We start from the raw sequence: 22,922 nt of genomic DNA, 5'->3' as shown, positions 1-22,922 counted from the left end.
TGTCTACTGTAAATGATGTAGCCGACAGATGCACAGTTGCGTTTCATAGTCTTTTACTTTCACTGTTCACAACACCCTAATATTACAAAGTTATATGGCCAGTGCACTATTGTTTTAACTTTCCATAAGCCTCATTAATAGTTTGCAGGTGAATGTCCACATACTGCTACAACAGTTTCCTGTTGAATATCTACGAGCAGTACAAACCTAACCACAAAGTTCACTGTTCTTGAATAATAGAAAGGTTTGTATGGAGCAGACACTGTCATTGTTTTAGCACACAACATAATTGTGTAGCACTTATTTCACAGTTAAGTTGATGCATTGTTGTTGGTCTAACCAACACAGGTTTCTCATCTGAAACTCTGCCATGGACTGACTGTCTCGGGACCAAAAATTGGGCCCTTATATATCATCACAATAATAGGTACTGAAACTACACATTGTTCGAAGTTAAATTTACAGAAATTGCAATTAAAACATAACTCATTAAATTGACAAGACATCGAAAACTTCCTTCTTTTTAACAGTTTCTCCTACTGCAAGGGTTAAGCTGAATTATTTGTTTAAATAATAAAATTAACATATATAGTTACACAAACAATACTTTTGACAAAACTGTTAATTACTGATCACACACACGCACACACACACACACACACACAGACACACACACACAAAATAAGAATACAGTAATTATTTCAGCACATACATGAATTTTAGCTATATCCACAAAGGTTCGCGCAGTAGCTGCACTGTCTTGTTTCAAGTCTTTTATATCTTAAATGATCTAGAAATTCTGCTATTGAATAGAAGCAATGATCCAATAAGCATGCCCTTAGGGTTTTACAAAAGAGTAAGAATGATGATATGTCTTTTACTTTATACGGAAGACGACTGTAAATTTGTATAGCGCTGTTTACTGCGAGGTTTTATAAGTTGATGTCCTTATTGACTGTACATGAAACTTTTCCTTTTGCCCATTTACATCTTTTAAATTATTTCTAATATATTTACAGATTTCTAGTATATACATACAGGGAATAGGGAGAATCGATGACTTTTGAAAGAGGGTTTGCAAGAATCTGTTTGTCAAGAATGTTGCATTGCTCTTACAGTTCTTTTTTGAGTTAAGAAGATGACTGAACTAGGTGGTGTATTACCCCAGAATATAATTCCGTACAGTAGGATGCTGTGGAATTGGGCAAAGTAGGAGTTCGGACAGTGCTATAACTTTTCCATTAATTTATGAATATAACAGAGGGAAACATTCCACGTGGAAAAAATATATCTAAAAAGAAAGATGATGAGACTTACCAAACAAAAGTGCTGGCAGGTCGATAGACACACAAACAAACACAAATATACACACAAAATTCAAGCTTTCGCAACAAACTGTTGCCTCATCATGAACGAGGGAAGGAGAGGGAAAGACGAAAGGATGTGGGTTTTAAGGGAGAGGGTAAGGAGTCATTCCAATCCCGGGAGCGGAAAGACTTACCTTAGGGGGAAAAAAGGACAGGTATACACTCGCACACACACACATATCCATCCACACATACAGACACAAGCAGACATGTCTGCTTGTGTCTGTATGTGTGGATGGATATGTGTGTGTGTGCGAGTGTATACCTGTCCTTTTTTCCCCCTAAGGTAAGTCTTTCCGCTCCCGGGATTGGAATGACTCCTTACCCTCTCCCTTAAAACCCACATCCTTTCGTCTTTCCCTCTCCTTCCCTCGTTCATGATGAGGCAACAGTTTGTTGCGAAAGCTTGAATTTTGTGTGTATATTTGTGTTTGTTTGTGTGTCTATCGACCTGCCAGCGCTTTTGTTTGGTAAGTCTCATCATCTTTCTTTTTAGATATATTTTTTCCATTAATTTTATTTATATGTGTGTTTCATTTGAAGTTGCTTTCAAGCCATAAGCCTAAAAACTTAGTTTTAAGAGAAGATGAAGTTTATTGTCACACTGGTGCAGCATGCATCACCTTTTAAACAGAATTTTAGGATTTTTTACATTTTTTATTTTTTTGGTGTTTATCATAAGTTTATTCCCCTCTATTTAGCTGTTATGTAGTCTTATTAACAGCTGTTTGAAGCTGACTTGGGGTATTTGGAATTAATTAAGGGTTGGCTTTGCTAATATGTTTTCGAACAGTGCCAAATAGATATTTTGAGACTCCTAGTATTTCATGTTCCAAATGTTTATAATTAGGACAGCATTTATATTTGTTTATATGTGAACAACAGAATTTAAGTTACAAAACAATTACTGACTATGCCATATAATGAAAGTATTAACTAGGAATAGTCGAAATATATTAGCAAATCAATTACATTCATAAGTGTCAGTGCTCCCCACCCCCTCTTCAAGATTCTGCTATCAGCACAACCAATTTCCCTTTCCTATCCTGTTGAGATGTAGGCCATGCCTTGTAAAACCCTACCTGTCAGTACCACTCTGGAATGGAACAAATGAATCATATCCAATGCCAGGGTTTTGATTATCTCATCCTGCCCTGAAATGAAGGACATCCTCCCAGAGATCTTCCCACCCCTCCTAAAGTGGTATTCCATTGTCCACTCAACCTACATAGCTTCCTGGTCCATCCCTATGCCACTCCCTCTCCCAACCCCTTGCCACAAGGAACATATACCTGTATCAGACCAAGGTGCAAGACCTGCCTAATTCACTCACATAGCATTTGTTAGTCATGTCAAGTCCAGACTTACCCTATCTCATCAGAAGCCAGGGCATCTGTAAAACCAGCCATGTCATATAACAACTCTGCTGCAAACGATGCACAGTCTTTTATGTTTGTATGACTACCAACCAGCTGTCCACCAAGAGAAATGGCCATTCCCAGACTGTTGTCAAGAACAAAGTTGACCACCTGGTGACAACACACAGCTCAGTGCAACATGCTCAAATCCAACATCTGTTGCACAACCTGAGCATCTGTATCCCTCCCCCCCACCACTAGCTTCTCTAAACGGCACAGATGGGAGTTGTGATTGCAGCACATCTTTCACTCCAGTAATCATCCTGGCCTAAATCTCAGGTTGTCCACTGCCCTAGAACAATAAAACCTACAGTTTCCCCTTCCTCGATCATGTCATCCCCCCATAATTCATGTCCCCACTTCACCTTCAGCGCGTGCTGCTTCCCACCGCCCACTATAATCGTGCCAGCCCACATACCTCCCACTCCTCCCTCATGCATTCCTAGCTGGCAAACTGACCACCTCCCTCCGAACCATTAGCCACCTATCCTCAGTCCCTCTCTCTGCCTGCCACCTCCTTCTCGTTCTACCCACCCCACCCGACACTAATCCCACCACAACAAGTCCACCATCATAGGCACTGTGAGTCTAGCCAGCACCGTGTAGGAGCACAGGCATATGTGTGTGTGTGTGTGTTTATTTTATTTTATTGTATTCTAGCTCATCAAAAGATAACTCCAAATGCTAGCAGTATTTCTTTGTGTGTGCCTATTGACGACTCAATGTGTCCGCTTTTTGGTTAAGGGTCTCTTTTAATCCTGAAGTATTTACATTCTACAAGAACTTTCCTACAACATTTTCCTTAATTTTTGCTTTTTTTAAATTCCAGGTACATGTATATTGCAGATTATCACTTTTGCGTGGCTATAAAGGGCTATGTTTACTGGTTTTATTTTTCTCCTTAAATAAAATTGTGCTTTCTAAAAATGCAATATATTTTTACAAAATTATGAGAAGGAAAATTGCTACTCACCATACAGCAGAGATGCTGAGTCACAGACAGGTACAACAAAAAGACATTCACAATTAAAGCTTTCAGCCATTGGCCTTCTTTTTGTTGTATCTATCTGCGACTCAGCAGATATGGTGAGTAGCAACTTTCCTTTTCATAATATTGTTACGTTCCATCCTGGATTTTCCGTTGTTTGATTCAATATATTTTTATTTATTTATTCATCTATAACTCTTTACAGATGGTAGGATACATCACTTGTTCATAAATATTGTCAATGAATGTATGTACAAGCACATATGTGTGCACACATGCGCACGAGCTCATGTGCATGCATGCTCATGCACACATCCAATCACAGTCTAATTTCTAACAATGGTACTAGGAGAACTGTAACTTGTCCTTTATTCAAAACATTCAAAATATTAATATTCTGGTTTCAACAATGTGACCCATAGGTACTAAAAGGTTGCTGCTGCCTGAACTAGATGATAACCTAACACAAAAAGTGTGGAAACCATTTGGAAATACGAAGAACATCTAAGGACTGTAATATGTGGGAAAGCCCAGAAGAGTCCTCTGTCTGGCATTGGAAGAAAACTAACTGTTGTTTATGATGTAACATTTACAACCAACCTAAGTGCTCACATATAAAGATTTACTTTGATTTTTGATAACTACTTGGCCTCTGTTTAATGCAGAGCACAGTCTTACCTGAACCCAGACAGTATATTGAGGAGTGAGGTTTTCCCTGCGCCAGATGCACCCAGCACGGCAGCCAACCTGCCCGACAGGAAGCGGCCAGACACCTGCCTCAGCACTTGTTTTGGGGCAGCACCTGCAACACCACATTAACAGCTAGTAACTTCTCAGAGCAGTGAATTTCATAGGAAACATTTTGAATATGACATTGTGTGTAACTAGATTGCAGCCTCACAGTTCATGAGGAGGTGGTGTATTGTGTATGCACTTCTTCTGTGAGCCCTCAGCTCGCTAGTCAACAGTCACTAAAAGACTGAAGCCTTTGAATCATCCATCATAGGTTCGAGTTAAGATCCATTTCTGCAAAAGAAAGCCCATAATCCAAAGAGAGGACATCACAACAGTAGGAAATTTTGTAGCAGAAATGCATGAGAGAGGCACAGCTTAATTCCTTCTGAACCACTTGTCTCCCTGGAAGAACCTATGTGCTATATGTAGTGAGAAACAACCTTCCTACACTGTTTACCTCTATTCTTATCATGATACAAGAAAATAGGCATGCTTATCCACGATAAATGTTATTTTCATTATATGAAGTGTGGGTGTGAGATGAAATGTCAATATTACTCCCTTGAGAAACATATATAAAAGGAAAACCAACAGTTGTTTTAGACAATTACAATAACATTGGCCCACAATTAAAGAGCACTTGTCTAAAAATTTCAGAACACACCATTGTCCACACATGCACTTCTAAGAGGATTTAAATATAATGCATAACTCATTCTGGCTCTCAACTAGTATTACTGTGTCACAGCTGAATAGCACAGAAAGTGACATGTCAGCCCCTCAACCAACAATGACCCTTCTCTCTCACCTCTCATACAGAATTCTTTGTCATCCATATGTACACCCCAAGTAAGCACAGCAGCAGTTTTTTCCTCTGTGTACTGGGGTTTCTGCTAAAGTTATGGCTTCAGATTTATTTCTAGGGCACCATAAAATGCAGAATAGGTGTAAAACAAAGCATATGGCTATAGATAGAGAGATGCTGAATAAAATGCATTTTTCTGTCTATAGGGCAGTGTGTGAAACCTTCAACATCTACCATAACAGAATATTATCAAAATACCTCTCATAAATCCCAGATTTAGATTTTCCTTGACTTCCCTAAATCACTCCACACAAATGTCAGGACGGGTCCTTTGAAAATGGTCAGTTTCCTTCCCCATCCTTACATAATCAGATTATGCTGTCTCTAATAAGTAATGATCTCACTGTCAAGGGGATGTTAAACTCTATCTTCCTTCTTCTGTATGGGATTGTCACTGTGTGTATCTGTCCATAGTACAGAAAGATGAAACAACTCTTTAAAACTCAAAATGTGATTTTCATGGTGTTCACTGCCCACCACCACTTTCGGGCGGTAACTAGTCTGCTCTACACAGTTCCTGGGCAGTTTGGTACTACTCTGTGGATGTATTAAGGACATTAGCAACTGCAGACCTTCGACCTTTTCTGCAGATAGTCATCCAGTATAGGTGTCTTGTGAATGGAATGCAAGTCATGATTCATAGGATGTTTTCCTCTTCTTGTCAGATTTAATATCTTGAACAACTTTTGTGGACTGAAGCAAAATTTATAGTGGGTCTATACATTCCCAGGTGAATTTCACATGAATTGCAATCATTTTATCTTTAGGCATGGAACTGACTCTCCCAAAATCTTTAATTTTCTATAAACATAACATCGATGAAGAAGTTCAACTGAATTAAGAATATGTCGTTCTGCCCGAATTAGATATTGTTAATGGTGGTTTCCTAGGAGCTAATCTGATCAAATTAACCCAATCTCTATGTGTATCAATTTTCGCAGTCGTATGCTTCTTTGTTTTTTCGACAGCTGCATGAATGCGATTGGGTCCAATGTGGGTGTCCAGTCACATTAATATGACCATCGCCTATGTTTGATGTCAATGTTCGTGTGCTGCATACTGCATATCTTCTAGACACGGCCTGTTTTGGCCGATGTGCACTACCTTCCAATCCTATTTGTTTGTCTGCATTTGGCCTATTTTTATTGAGAGATGCTCTTCCATTTTTGACCTACAGCACTGCTGTAGACAACCACTTTGGCAAGCAATATTTCAAACACATTCCTTCAGAAGTCTTTACTTGTGAAATGCTGCATCTCAGTTTCTTTAACGATGATAAATGCATTCAATCCGCATATATCAAGAAAGTGAAAAAATGCCCGTACCACTATTTTTTATTTTTGCAGTCACAACCAGTCTCATTTTAGATGATAAAAATTGACAGCTCCTGTTATAGAGCGTGCCACTCAACAGCAGTTGATCCATCTTTTTCCTTCCTCTTTAAACTTGTGGTGTCACTTGGATCATGCATAATGGAGAACAGGTGCACAGCTCACTTGCACCATGATTGCGGACTCTGCTGTCAAAGTCTGCTCATTTCATCCGTTTATCTCCCTTTACTTTTGGAAGGAATTCACATGTAGGGTTAAGAGTTCCAACTGAAACTTGTCTTCATCCTTCTGGTAGGATGAAGAGATTGTAAGGTGGGGAGAAATTATCCATGAAAACAACACGATTTTTACTATAAAGTTCTTCATGTAAATGTGTCACTATCCATGCACCCAGTCCCATTGCAGACTTCTCTTTAGTTAATTTTCTAATACAAATTTGGAAATTCAAATTATATGCAGATTCATTACACAGCATGCATATTTTATAGCGCCTTTTCACAGGATAATCCCTCATGTATTGTTTCACTGAGCTACAAGTGACGATTATGTTTCAGTAAATTATATCTGATTGATTCCTACTTTCTTTGGAACATGATATAATATTATCACAGTCGAGCTCATATATAGAGTCACTAATAGAGTCTTGAAATAAACTTATTTCATTACCTGAGCCTGATGGAAGGTCCTCGTAAATAAGTTTTCAAATTCCATCTTCTCTAAGACACCTCCTAGCCATTCTGGATGGAAGTGGTATCCCTGTTGTGCAGTGGTTAGTGCAGTATTGGTTGCTAGCCGGTCAGCCACACTTTCAAATATGCACACCGCCAGTTATGCTGTCATGTCACTTACAGCTGCCATGAGATGCAAACATCCCCTCTCCAGAGTTCCAGCAGTGGGTGTGCTTAAGTTGAAATTTTCAAGCACTGATTCCTTTCTGTGGTGCTTGTCAGTTGAATAACATTTACAGACTTTCACAGTGGCCAGGGCTTGACATCTTTTGAATAGACATTGCATTGATTACAGCAACAAAGTTACATATTATTTTTACTATTTGACATTAGATGTAGAATAAATTAATATCTGAGTTCTTTGTTCACGAACGGATCTGTTGCTTGTTCCTGTATTCGCTAAAGAACCACACAGCATGCAAAGGAAGACGTAACAGACTGGTGACGAGATGGGATACGGCACGTCAGGACAGCACCATTCTCGCCACATTCTAACAGCAAGGCTGAACATTTCATTCGAATGTTCAAGACGCAAATATCAAAACTTCGAGCTTCATATTTATGCGAAGACGCCTTACTGATATTTCTGAGTTCGTATCATACTTTTCCTGCTCTTGACATTTCACCGGAAGAATGTTTCCTGGGAGACGCCATTGGACCTTGCTGCATTTGCTTCGTCATTAATGCTCTGCTCCAGCTTCAGACATCACCAAGAAGTTTCATACAAATGTTAGAGTTCAATATTGAGTGCACAACAAGCCACATTCATGAGAATCCTGTGTTGTTCTCAGATAAGCTGGAAGAGCACAGTATACTACCCGCGGCAGTGCAGGCACGTGTCAGCATCACCAAAATCAGCTCCAGTTCTGTGAATTCAGTGATCCTACCGTAGATCAAACGGCTTCAGATTTCTGCACTGCACAATGGCCGGCTGCCATGACACAGCCACATCTGTCCGCCACAATACATCTTCGTATGCAGCTTACCGAGCGGGTGCCTCCGCCTTTGGTCGTCTTACCGCTGGAAGTCTCTGCCTACCCAACTGTGACGCCTTTCCCGCCAAAGCCGCAGGTCGCCTCTTCAGTGGACATCAACGCCGTCACCATCGACTCTGCAGCAGCCTCAATTCTCATACCTGTGCTGTCGGATGCGTCCTGTGCCTGGTTTACAGGCCAGTTTCCACAGTGCTTGCAAGACGCAATGTCTGAACGTGTGTCGGTCTGCTCCTCATCACTACCCACGACACAGGCCTGCCCCTGTACCTTCCAAGTTGGGCATGGAGGGAGTGCGGTATCGGCCGTTATCCGGCGGCCGCACTTTCAAATATACGCGCCGTCAATTACGTCGCCATGTCTCCTACAGCCGCCACCACTTGACGAGGGCGCTGCCACGAACGATTACGCCGCTGCCAATGAGGTGCAAGCAGCCCGTTTCCAGAGCTCCATCGGGAGGTGTACGTTAAGTTGAAACATTCATACACTGAGCCCTTTTTGGGTGTGTGCATCTGAATAACATTTACAGACTTCCATAGTAGCCAGGACTCGACATCTTCTGGATAGACATTGTATTGAAGAATGACAGATTTATAAATCTTTTGTTTCTCTATATATTTATACATTCAAATCTGCTTTAGCAGCTGACGCTGCAATTACAGCAACAAATTTTTACTATTTGATATTAGATGTGGGATAAATTAATATCTGCATTCTCTGTTCATGAACGGCATCTGTTCCTCGCTCCTGTATCCACTAAAGAACCACACAGGTGTAAAGGAAGACATAACAGCAACGCTAACCCAGCTTAAAGTAACAAAAACATGGAATAAACAAGATTGTTTCACATAACTACCGCGCTGATCATTGGCATGAACCGAATTTATACATGAAAATAGTTACTTCAAATACAGGTAGTATACATTAATAAGTCACAGCTGCAAAATACTAACGCGAATTCTTTATAGAAGGATGAAACTGGTAGAAGCCGACCTCGGGGAAGATCAGTTTGGATTCCGTAGAAATATTGGAACACGTGAGGCAATACTGACTCTACGACTTATCTTAGAAGAAAGATTAAGGAAAGGCAAACCTACATTTCTAACATTTGTAGACTTAGAGAAATCTTTTGACAATGTTGACTGGAATACTCTCTTTCAAATTCTAAAGGTGGCAGGGGTAAAATACAGGGAGCAAAAGGCCATTTACAATTTGTACAGAAACCAGATGGCAGCCTCTCCCCGATGTTATTCAATCTGTATATTGAGCAAGCAATAAAGGAAACAAAAGAAAAGTTTGGAGTAGGTATTAAAATCCATGAAGAAGAAATAAAAACTTTGTTGTTCGCCGATGACATTGTAATTCTGTCAGAGACAGCAAAGGACTTGGAAGAGCAGTTGAACGGAATGGACAGTGTCTTAAAATGAGGATATAACAAGAACATCAACAAAAGCAAAACGAGGATAATGGAATGTAGTCAAATTAAGTCGGGTGATGCTGAGGGAATCAGATTAGGAAATGAGACACTTAAAGTAGTAAAGGAGTTTTGCTATTTGGGGAGCAAAATAACTGAAGATGGTCGAAGTAGAGAGGATATAAAATGTAGACTGGCAATGGCAAGGAAAGCGTTGCTGAAGAAGAGAAATTTGTTAACATCGAGTATAGATTTGAATGACAAGAAGACGTTTCTGAAAGTATTTGTATGGAGTGTAGCCAGGTATGGAAGTGAAACATGGACGATAAATAGTTTGGACAAGAAGAGAATAGAAGCTTTAGAAATGTGGTGCTAGAGAAGAATGCTGAAGATTAGATGGGTAGATTACATAACTAATGAGGAGGTATTGAATAGAATTGGGGAGGAGTTTGTGGCACAACTTGACAAGACGAAGGGACCGGTTTGTAGGACGTGTTCTGAGGCATCAAGGGATCACAAATTTAGCACTGGAGGGCAGCGTGGAGGGTAAAAATCGTAGAGGGAGACCAAGAGATGAATACACTAAGCAGATTCAGAAGAATGTAGGTTGCAGTAAGTACTGGGAGATGAAGAAGCTTGCACAGGATAGAGTAGCATGGAGAGCTGCATCAAACCAGTCTCAGGACTGAAGACAACAACAACAACCTATGTGACAAATTTGATCTTCAAAGCGTACACAAGTAAATCACGCAAAACTGCTACAAGCCAAGAAACAAATTGTAAAGCGGTGACAATAGGAAAGCGAAAGGCGTAATATCCTATGCCTTGACATCTAGGGAGAAGTCCATCAACGCACTGTGTGACCTGCAAGAAGAACTGCTGCCCCATTCGGCTACCAGGTGGAGTAAAATAGGTGGTTAACATCGATAACCAACGCCCTTGAAAGAGTCGCCGACCGCGGTGGCCACGCGGTTCTGGGCGCTGCAGTCCAGAACCGCGCGACTGCTACGGTCGCAGGTTCGAATCCTGCCTCGGGCATGGATGTGTGTGATGTCCTTAGGTTAGTTAGGTTTAAGTAGTTCTAAGTTCTAGGGGACTGATGACCTCAGATGTTAAGTCCCATAGTGCTCAGAGCCATTATGAAAGAGTCAAACATGAATTACATAACGAAATTACGAAGCATTTAGAATATGTCTATGCAACTACTACAAATTTGTATTCATTTTATAAAACGGCTTTAGTTTTCTTTATTGAAACCATTGTTAGCAGTATGGAAAGAAGCAAATTTACAGTTTTTGTTTATTTCGAGATTCAGTGGGTTCGTTTCAAAATATAATGAGGTGTGGTTTTTACCTACTGCATTTGTCTGATTTCCGGTCACACCAAGAATAGTCTGCTTGCACAGCTTCCACGTCTTCCTACATTTTGCACTGTAGTGCCACTTTACTCACGCTTAATTTCTCATCAGTGCCAAATGCAGCAATTCCAGAAAATCTGCTTGCAGGCAACTCTTCCAGATGTAAGTGGAAACCAGACAGAATACAGTAAGGTAAGTGAAAACCACAAATCATATCTTTTGAAACAAACTGTTTTTAAAACTATGACTGAAAATGTGCTTGATTCTACACTATACTATGTTTTAAAGGAATAAAACTTAAGACTATGGAATCCGGTAAGTAATTGTAACAGAAAATTGAGCAAAAGGCAGTGTATTTATCAGGACACGTACGCACACTACAATGTCAAGACTGCAGTGTTGTCAGGTGCGATTTTCTTTCTTTCGAGGGATGGGGCTTAAAAATTTCGGATGTATAGGAAAAATTTCCACAAGAATTGTTATAAAATGATGTATGTGTAAGATATATTTCGTTTCAACAAATTAAAGTTCCGATTGGTATAAGTCATCTGTGATGTAACATCAAACACAGCCTTCATTTTCCTCTGTTAGTCACCTTTGTAAAAATTACGTCTGCAACGGTTTTCCTGTCGATATGGACTGCCTGTTATTCAAAATAATTAATTATATGTGCCATTTTTGTATGGTTTAGATGCTAAAAATTTGCAAGTGTCATCCTGGATATTTGCGCTATGCTCTCTTGTGACGGCCAATACGCGCGATAGACACGAGGTGGCTGTACTACTAAACGTTGTTACAAGCTGTTCCTCGTGAGGCAAAAATGAGTAACTTTAACCTTTTTTAAATACTTGTAGGGCTCTTCGGGGCTAAAGTTGTTACAGTGCATTTTCTTCGTTGTATTCTCCATTCATAAAAAATTTCATGATGGATTTCGGTATGTCGGACTGGATATATCCAGTTCCTAGCCATCTAAGAAGTGCCTCAACACACTGTGTGACCTGCAACAAGAACTGCTGCCCCATTCGGTTACGAGATGTTGTAAAATAGGTAGTTAACATTGATAACCAACGCCTTTGAAAGAGTCAAACATGAATCACATACCGAAATTACAAGCATTTAGACTATGTCTATGCAACTGCTACAAATTTGTATTCATTTTATAAAACGGCTTTAGTTTTCTTTATTTAAACCATTGTTAGCAGTATGGAAAGAAGCAAATTTACAGTTTTTGTTTATTTCGAGATTCAGTGGGTTCGTTTCAAAATATAATGAGGTGTGGTTTTTACCTACTGCATTTGTCTGATTTCCGGTCTGCTTGCACAGCTTCCACGTCTTCCTACATTTCGCACTGTTGTGCCACTTTACTCACGCTTAATTTCTCATCAGTGCCAAATGCAGCAATTCCAGAAAATGTGCTTGCAGACAACTCTTCCAGATGTAAGTGGAAATCATACAGAATGGAGTAAGGTAAGTAGAAGCTAAAAACCACAGACCTACAGAGCTAAGTGGTACAAACATCAACACTAAACAAAAAACACAATTCCAGTCCACGTGACCCCACTATACCACTTACAGGTTAATATAACGAACAGCAACGTTGAGAGAAAGTTATACTATTTTCACTCACCAATCTAGGCTGCTTCTTATTCCTCCCCAACATCTTTGTAAATGTCATTAGTCATCAGACGTAGAACTTCCGTGCCAGTAGGAAAGCCGTAACAGGGCACAAATCTGGTATTTTTTTGGAATGTGAAAGCCCTATTGTCGTGCTAGTGCTCAGTCTTTTTCTTACTTTGGTTTTGATTCTGTTTATTGCCGAAAATATTCTTTCCACACTAGCCGACGAATGGGGTCAGCACAACAGAAACATCATCATGCCTGAAAACTTAAGGGAACATAGAAGTTCCATCTCCCCTTTTCAGCTTACGGACAGCATTCCAAAATTCAGCCGGATCTCTGCTTTTTGGTCCTACCCCTGTATTTCTCAATAGCCTCCATTCAGTGCCGATTTCCTGAATATCGTTTATAATGAAACTTGGTAACTTTGATGCAAGGCCGTCAACAGTCGGAATTCTCTTGTCTCCGACGCAAATTGGTATAATACTGGGGAAGTGCTATCAGCCTACAAAGCAGATTCATTACCCATCACTTGTGTGATTGGTTCTATAATGTTGCACAAGTGTGTAGAACCCATACCATATAGGATTAACAGGCGATATTGAACGTATACAAAGAAGGGCAGCACGAATGGTCATAGATTTGTTTAATCTGTGGGAAGTGTCACAGATATAGTGAAGGAAATGAACTGGAAGACAACTGAAGATAGACGTAAACCATCACGAGAAAGCCTATAAGCTAGGTTTCAAGAACCGGCTTTAAATGACTACTCAAGGAATACACTACAACCACCCTACGTATGACTTACATATGGATGATGAGGATAAGATTAGAACAACAGATGCATGCACAGAGGCAGCTTTCGTACAATCATTCTTACCACGCTCCATTTATGAATGGAACAGGAAGACATCCTAATAACTGGTACAATGGGACGTACACTTTGCCATGCACCTTACAGTGGTTTGCATAGTATAGATGTAGAAGTGCCTCCAAATCTTTTATAACATTATCATTGAAAGGAAACCGCTGAATATCTGCTGAGCACGCTCTATCAAAAGGTCTAAGCATCGAAGTTTAAAGTTCTTCAGTTGATCACAAGACAGATATGTATTTTTTATCGATGTTCAACGAAACTTTTACTCTTAAATACAGTTCATCAAGAAATTTAAAACCAGTGGGATTTCGATATTGAACTTCTTTCAAGGGTAGATAATTTTCCTTTATGTAACATTCTAGCACCATTTTCAACCTTGGCTCAACGTCACGATACATGGTGTGGATTTGACACATTGATTTCATTTTAGGATTGTGTTGAAGATAGGCACCACGAAATGCCGAAAATTACGAAAGAGTCTTGCAGTACTATCATTTAATTTTGCAGAATTGTGTCACTTGCCAGAAGTCTGTTATTAGGCACAGCATCGACAGAACAGTTTCAGAGAATAATATTGCTGAAGAAGCCCGGATACAACAATATGTAAAGATAGCCATCATGTCTGACTGGGGTGAAGTAATTTGTGTGGTTTCAGTTTTACAAAGTTCCGAAACTATTCAGTTTACCAATACGTTTAGGGCTACACTGGAAATACGTGCCCCTCTCTAGGTCTTCTAAGCATCTGGGAAGAGTTAAGCAAGCGTAGGAAGCTCATAGCGAAAATGAATGGCAAATGCATTTCATCACGAACGGAACTGGAATATCTTGCTGAAACGAAGTGGATAAGGAATGACGGGACTCTACCACAACATTCGCTCCATCCGCTGTGAAACCAATCATATTCTCTTTGTAAGAAACATTATTGTCACAGAAGAGCTTGACAGTCTTCTGACATAATGAATCAGTAAGTGGAATCAGTCCCATAACAGCATCAATTATTTCGTTTGCTTCACTCAGAACGCGTATTGTCAAACATAAATGTTTTATGCACCCTTTATCTGTTGAGTTACCGACAATGAGGCTAAGTTTAGTTGTCTTCGGCATGTCAATTAGTTTCACCAAACTTGCCTGCACCCTTTATCTGTTGAGTTACCGACAATGAGGCTAAGTTTAGTTGTCTTCGGCATGTCAATTAGTTTCACCAAACTTGCCTTGCCTGAAACATTATTTATGATCCCAGCTACTTTTGTTCTGCCACAATTAATATGTTTTGTAACTTGTGAATCAGGACACACTGCCTGGATGAGTTTCGGTAAAGGTTCAATAATCTGAAATGGTAAATCATGTTGTGTAACGAAACTAGCAAGGCGAATTCCACTGGCCTTAACTGTGTCATGTGATCTTGAGTTGCCACTAACTGATGACATTCCGATGAATTTAGGTTGCCTTTGCTGGGCACTACAATTAATTACACGCTTCTGACCACTGGCGTACTTTACTGTATCACTTTTTCTAGACCTAATTTTTAGATCACAATCACATGCTGCTTCTGTGCCAGCCACTAAATATGTTTCCTTTTCCCATTAGGGATTATATTGTGTAGCACATTTTACGTTTTTGGTCGATGTCACCATAGATTCAGAATCCGACTTCGAGCTCGTATCTAAACAAGCACAGCACTCCACTACTTTGCACAAGCTTACGGTGCATCTGGTAAGAGCCACGAACTGCCCAGTCCCTTGCACGCGCTTCGCTGCCCATATGCTCCTTTGTTGAATCGGCAAAACTTGCTTTTCATAGCTTTTCTGGTCCATGCATTCAAACAATGCTGCAGTGGTACAGCGGTAGTAATTGTAGCAGCATACACTATCGACTAAGGAAGATAGGAAAATTTCGGAAGATTCATTCAAAATTTCAGGAAGATCGGAAAATTTCGGAAGATTTACACACAATTTAGTATTTTCTGGAATAATTCAATAAATATAGCTGCCATCTGGTTTTTGTACAAATTTTAAATAGTCTTTCGCTGTGACTATGGATGTAGAAAACCTTCGAACACAAGAATGGAATCGATCGGTAGAACCACCTCGTAAAGACGTAGGAATGAACAAATATGGGCCTCGTACCCGTTATCGAAGCCGTGGTAGCTGGATTGGAGAACTCATAAGTCTGTAGATGGATATCGCACTGGGTTGCAGCCGATGTGGTTCAAGAAGGTCCAGGCGCCTTCTCGACCTTGATATTTCACCATTTTTTCTTCTCTTCCAGCGCAGAAATTCGTATTTCTTCTGCAGTTGGGTCCACATCAATAGAACTGTTACAATATAGCAGGACCATGTTCTTCATATGCTACTGCAATCACTCTAACGTAAATAACTGAATGAAGTGTCAACAAACTTCGACGGGTCAGATGCAAACACATTGTCGAGATTAAGATGTGAAGCAGGAGAAAGGGCTGTTGTGAGAACTGAGGAAGTGAGTTGGGCCGCTTGCATTCAGGAATGTTAAATCTGCGGTTGAGTAGAATCAGAGACAAGCTTCTCTACAGATACGTAAAAATTCTGAAATTAATAAGAAGTCTCCAGATTCCAGGAAGGGGCAAATGCCTTTCTTTGCAGCCCCCACCGCTTGCGAACGCGTATGGACACCACCAGTTTCAAAGGAATACGGGGGAATAGTAATTTGCGTTGTTAAATGAAGCATGAGTTGCATTTTATTTGTACTTCTATCGCTATGATTGTAAATAAAATAGGTATGGACAGGTTAAAATCGCTTGAACATAGTTTCATTCATTGTGAAATAACATTTACATTTAGCTGCAGTTTGGTTCAGTTCGTTAAAAAAAACCACGAAAAACACCATGACAAATGTTGCTGGACAAGAGCAGAGCTATTATCAGCACATTAATAGCCGGGGTACTGACAGAGCAAACATTTAGTAGTAGAATATGGTGTACCTAATTACACATGGTCCAATCATATTAATGTGACTATCTATCAAAAGCCTGAATAACCACCTTTTGTGGCCGGCCGGGGTGGCCGAGCGGTTCTAGGCGCTAGAGTCTGGAGCCGCGCGACCAATACGGTCGCAGGTTCGAATCCTGCCTCGGGCATGGATGTGTGTGATGTCCTTAGGTTAGTTAGGTTTAAGTAGTTCTAAGTTCTAGGGGACTGATGACCTCAGAAGTTAAGTCCCATAGTGCTCAGAGCAGATGTAGAGCCCTGCCAACCCAAGTGCCATGGCCAGCAGACACAGGTTTCTCGACTGGGGCACATTCTCCATTGAGTTTAAATCCGGGGAGTTTGGTGGCCAGGGGTGAATGATAAAGTTACGCTGGTGCTGTTCGAACCACGCACATACTCTACCATCTTTGTGACACGTTGCATTGTCCTGCTGGTAAATGCCATTGTGCCGTGGAAAAACAAACTGCATGTAGGGGTGGATATGGTCTCCAACGATAGTTGCCTATCTTTGTTGATCCATTGTACTTTCCAGAATGACGAGATCACTCTGGGAAGGTCACGAAAACACTCCCTGAATCATAACGCTACCTCCTCCGGCCTGGACTGTTGCAGAATGTTTGCTTTTAGATGTTTCAGGCCATACTGAAATGGCCACTTTTAGCCACTCCATGGACGTCCAGTTACAGTACTGGCGTGCAAATTCTAGCGTTCGTTGCCGATAAAAGCAATGAGCATGTGTGCATGGACCAGGCGCCTGCTGCGGAGGCCCATATGCAACACCATTCGATGAACGGTCATTAAGGAGACACAGTTGGTAGCCCCTTGGTTCATCTAGTGGTCAGTTGCTCTGCAGTTGCAAGCCTATTCGCCCGTACACCTCTCCGCAGCTGTCATTCAACCCTGTAATCTAAGGCACGTGCTGCAGCACATCGGCCTCGGCGCCGATTTTCAGTGGCGCCAATTTGCTGTGCGCGGTATACTTTAACTACAGTGTGTAAACTTTTAGATGGCAGACCTCTCCCTAGTCCTGAATCGTTAGAAGTCGGTAAACGTCGGGAGGCTTCGGTAGGCACGCAGTTTCGACTGCTGCCACCATTACGTAGCTGACTGTGTTGTACAAGGTAGCCATTGTCGTCTGCTTCGTTATTGTTTTGCGCTGTACTGTTCTGCGTGTTTTTATTGTGCAGTTGTGCTAAACATTATCAAAATGAGTGAAGAGGCTGGCCCATCTCGGGAGTCGCCAACAACCCCTACCGGTAGGCCTACGGTTAGAAGAAGCCTTTCGTCTGCTTTCGTGTATGCATGACGCGCAATTTGTAGTGCCAGCACTGCAACTGGTAGGCGTGCCTTGTCCCCCCTCCCCCCAACGTCTCCCCTCCCCACCCCTTGCCAGTCAATGCTTGCTTCCTCCTCTCCCCGCACTCCCCTCACAACTCAGTCGTCTTACAGTTAACACGCTGTAAGGCGGCACGCGAACAGTTTATGAACTTGGACGTTTAGAAAATGATTCCACCCTTGGAATATTCTGTGACTTATCCTGATAATGATATCAAAAACGGGTTAGCAGTTCCATCCGAACAATGCCAGCAGGCAAGCACATCGTCTGAACAACACTCGACTCGACCCCAGATTTAAACCTTAGCTTCCCAAATCATTTTTTTGCCACCCTCTGTTTCGGATACGGTCTGACAAACCGCTATATTTAGTCATAAAAATGGACTTCCACTGTCGGTGAAAGAGTTCTGTTTTTTGTTTGAAAGCTTATATTAATGCCACACAAAAACATTTAAATAAATTTTGAAGTTTATTTTTACGAAAAAAGCCCATCTAAACAGAAAACTGCACAAAATTAAATAATATTACATTTTAATGTAACTGCTATGGAAAGTCAAATACCCTACTCTCTAAATTTTACTTTTTGCTACATTTTTATTGTTTATTATACATGTAATAACAAAATCATAAAAAACTCCCATAAAACATTCAAAAAATGAAAATTATACCAGAACTTTTCATTTTCATTCTTAGAGGTTTTCTTTGCATGCACTGGAAGTATTTGTAAAGAATTCAAGTTATATTGGCTTCTTACAGCCTGGCAACTATAAGCGTCTTTCACTTCTTTCTTAGGTGACAGGTGGAGCGTGCTTTACGTTTTTCCAATCGTTTTACAACGAGTTCCACTCTTGGTAATGCTACATCCAAAACACGGTGAATGGATGCACGAAGCGGACAGGATATGTGGTAGCTGTTGACTCGCTTTTTATCTGTGGTGTCACCAACGAGTCTGCAAGCTTCTTCAGAAAATTAAACCGGCTCTCCTGAGCATTGTCTTTGTAGGAATTGTGAAGGACAAACGCATTCACTCCACTTAAGTCCAACTTGCAGAAAAATAATGCCTTTGGCCATCGTTTGAAGAGGCCCAGACGACCAGCGACATTTGTTTCGATCAAATATATTTATAGCAGAATCTTTAGTTAAAGATTCAGTCTCTACCCTTCTGTCTTCATCACTCTGATCACTTGTTTCATTCAAAAAATTCTCAGGTGACAAAACAAATTCGTCTTCACTTCCTCACTCTTCCAATTCTGAATTATATTCACTTTCAATACCCTTGTCACTATAAGGTCCAACATCACTTCCTAAACTGTCTTCAAACCATTTTAAAATAGTATCCTCAAAGTCAGGGTCCGTAATACAAACAGTAGACGCAGTCCCAGTTACTGAATCCATAACGCAAAGTGCCGCTAGCACGAAAGACGCAGTAATAAGTAGTATAGGTCCACGTCACATTCAAGGGACTACTGTTGCCTTGGCTGCTGACAAAGGAAACCACTGCAACTTCGGGAAAGAACGACTAGATAACGGTGTAATCTCGTACCCCAACCATATGCATTAGCAGCAGCGTAACAATAAATGCTAGCGGCCTATGTGATAGCACCTGGGACGCTAAAGGTTTGCACCGGCTCCTACTTCTACCCGATCGCCGCACTATGCTCTCGCGCTCAGCAACAACAATCACACATTATTCAAGGATTGTCAGCGAGCAGCCATTACTTTGGAATTACCCAGGCAAAACAAGAGGTAGCTGCAACATACACTCTGCGATAAAGCAGATCGATAAGTTTACGATCCAACGTTATACACAGCGCCAAATATGTTGACGTGTGGCGATAAAAATTCCTCTGTCTACTTAAGTGCCGTTTAAATTCAATTAACCTTGTCTGAGTTGCTGAAAGCAGGCCCACCTCAGATGGGTAGTTGGCTTCTCTGACTACAGACTGTACTCAAGACCGAAAGTACCTTCTCTGAGAATTGTCTCGAATCGCAAATGTGGACTGCCCTCCTTCATGGTATGATAAACGCGAGCACGGCGCCTTCATTAACCCTAGGATGCATGGTGCCGAAAACACACATGAATGCATATGCAGGGCCTCCAAGGCCCTGCCCTAATTTAAAATTTTCCTCTTTTCATATAATCATTCTTTGGAGCTAAATTTATTTCTGTCAAATTTATTGTCATATTGAAAGATTCCTAAGATTCAGTAACAGGTTCTGGTGGGCCTGATTAACATTTTATTAATTTTTCTGAATACGTTCATGGTGCTTCCTTCCAATGTAAACAATTCCGTCTAAAGCATATGCAGATGTAGCATCACATAACCAAATTATTTTTATGCCATACTTGGCTGGTTTAGAGGGCATGTACTGGGTGAAGCTGCATCTTCCAGGGAATGGGACTAGCTGTTCGTCAACTGTGAGCTAATCATTGGGAATCATTCTATTTCTACACTTGTCAAGAAGTAGTTCCCATACACAGCGAACAGCCGCAAGTTTGTCATCTGCAGATCGAGCTTCACGGGTACGCCTGTCATGAAATCTAATCATTCTCCTTATATCCTCGAATCTATTTACTGACATGGTGGCCTTATATGTAGGATTTGCCTTTTCATCCAAGAATAATTCTCTAATAGGGACATCCCAACTCTTCTCAACACCAGAAAGCAGTAAAAGACCGAGAAAACCCTCCATTTAAGCATTGGAAACATTTTTCCACGTTTTACCACGTAAAGCAGCCACTCTTCTGCCTTCAATATTTGTGCAGTTGATGATTTCCTCTAGTATTTCCTTGGAGATGAAATAGTCCCAGGCGTCCTTAGGTTTACAGGTTTTCAAACCACGGGCTGGACCAGGTGCCTTCTTTACGATATTATGGACAGGCGTACGAAAAGTTGCAGGAGGATCTAATTTCCAAATCGCTCCATTCCGACTAATGTATGTGTGGTCTTCTATACCTTATTGTGGTGGTTCTTCATTTTCAGACTCTGATGAAATAATATTATCGGAAGAACTGTCATCTGCCTCAATATTCGCATCTGCAGGTTCATTGGCTCATTCTTCACTACTTGCATCTTCAAAAATATTTCCTTCCTCACAAGAATCTTCTTCAAACCACTGAGCCAAAACACTTTCAAAATTAGCTGCATTTGCACTTTCTGACTCTCTTGATTTGTGTGTCGAAGCCATAGCAAAAGGCGTGTCCCTCGAACAGCAGCTTGGGCAGCACTAAACGAGTCATACTGGTAACAATATGGGCCTTGCAGCAACAGACAAACTACAGTAACAATGGGGCTGACAAGAGCAGCACAGGATAACAATACTATGCAATAATAAAACATTTTATAGCAAAAAGATCAATAATACACCGACATCGCCAATATGTGAAAGCAGTGTGTATTAATTTTTAGTTATACAGGGTGATTCAAAAAGAATACCACAACTTTAGGAATTTAAAACTCTGCAACGACAAAAGGCAGAGCTAAGCACTATCTGTCGGCGAATTAAGGGAGCTATAAAGTTTCATTTAGTTGTACATTTGTTCGCTTGAGGCGCTGTTGACTAGGCGTCAGCGTCAGTTGATGCTAAGATGGCGACCGCTCAACAGAAAGCTTTTTGTGTTATTGAGTACGGCAGAAGTGAATCGACGACAGTTGTTCAGCGTGCATTTCGAACGAAGTATGGTGTTAAACCACCTGATAGGTGGTGTATTAAACGTTGGTATAAACAGTTTACAGAGGATGGGTGTTTGTGCAAAGGGAAAAGTTCTGGACGACCGAGAACGAGTGATGAAAATGTAGCACGCATCCAGCAAGCATTTGTTGGCTGTTCCCTCAGCTCGAACAAGAAGCACAACAATTCATATTTCAGCAGGATGGAGCGCCACCACATTGGCACTTATCTGTCCGTAACTACCTGAACGTCAACTACCCGAGGCGATGGAACGGCCGCCAGGCAGCCCGTGACAGAGCACTTCATCACTGGCCTCCAAGAAGCCCTGATCTTACCCCCTGCGATTTTTTCTTATGGGGGTATGTTAAGGATATGGTGTTTCGGCCACCTCTCCCAGCCACCATTGATGATTTGAAACGAGAAATAACAGCAGCTATCCAAACTGTTACGCCTGATATGCTACAGAGAGTGTGGAACGAGTTGGAGTATTGGGTTGATATTGCTCGAGTGTCTGGAGGGGGCCATATTGAACATCTCTGAACTTGTTTTTGAGTGAAAAAAAAAACCTTTTTAAATACTCTTTGTAATGATGTATAACAGAAGGTTATATTATGTTTCTTTCATTAAATACACATTTTTAAAGTTGTGGTATTCTTTTTGAATCACCCTGTACTATTAATACTACAGCTACTGCTGCTGTTGGCACTCCTTTTGCTGGAAATACCACTACAGTTATTGTTCAATTAATAACTGCTCCCAAACAAATGTTGAAGACAATATAGGCTAAAGAACATTTATAAATGTGTGAGGGCTTCTGAAGCCCTGCTTATGCATTCACGGTGTATGGGTAAACGTATTGAATTATACAAAAAAAAAAGGTTACTCGTTCAGGTTTGATAGGAGGAATGTCACAGTGTTAGTGAAAGAGTATGGAAAAGCAGTTTGAAATCAAACAAAAAATTACAGAATTTTTTAAAAAATGAAGATATACAAGGGCCTCGGAGGCCCTGTATATGCACCCCGCTACGGTCGCAGGTTCGAATCCTGCCTCGGGCATGGATGTTTGTGATGTCCTTAGGTTAGTTAGGTTTAACTAGTTCTAAGTTCTAGGGGACTAATGTCCTCAGCAGTTGAGTCCCATAGTGCTCAGAGCCATTTGGACCATTTATATGCACCCTAGGGTTAAAGCGAGAGATTTCCTCAGATATTTCGTGAGAGTTGCTGTGGTGTCAGCGCCAGACACCACACTTACTAGGTGGTAGC

The 22,922-nt window shown here is 40.9% G+C and overlaps 1 protein-coding gene across 1 annotated transcript in view; it reads right to left on the bottom strand.

Moving 5' to 3' along the window:
- Positions 1-22,922, bottom strand: part of LOC126195094 (ATP-binding cassette sub-family G member 4) — a 357,400-nt gene that overhangs the window by 48,388 nt on the left and 286,090 nt on the right. The window contains exon 2 of the mRNA XM_049933557.1: positions 4,452-4,575. Coding sequence (XP_049789514.1) covers positions 4,452-4,575 — 124 coding nt within the window. The remainder of the gene's footprint in view (positions 1-4,451; positions 4,576-22,922) is intronic.

The sequence above is a fragment of the Schistocerca nitens genome, chromosome 7, assembly GCF_023898315.1.
Source record: "Schistocerca nitens isolate TAMUIC-IGC-003100 chromosome 7, iqSchNite1.1, whole genome shotgun sequence".
Classification (NCBI taxonomy): Eukaryota; Metazoa; Arthropoda; class Insecta; order Orthoptera; family Acrididae; genus Schistocerca; species Schistocerca nitens.
This window is presented reverse-complemented; position numbering and strand designations above follow the sequence as displayed.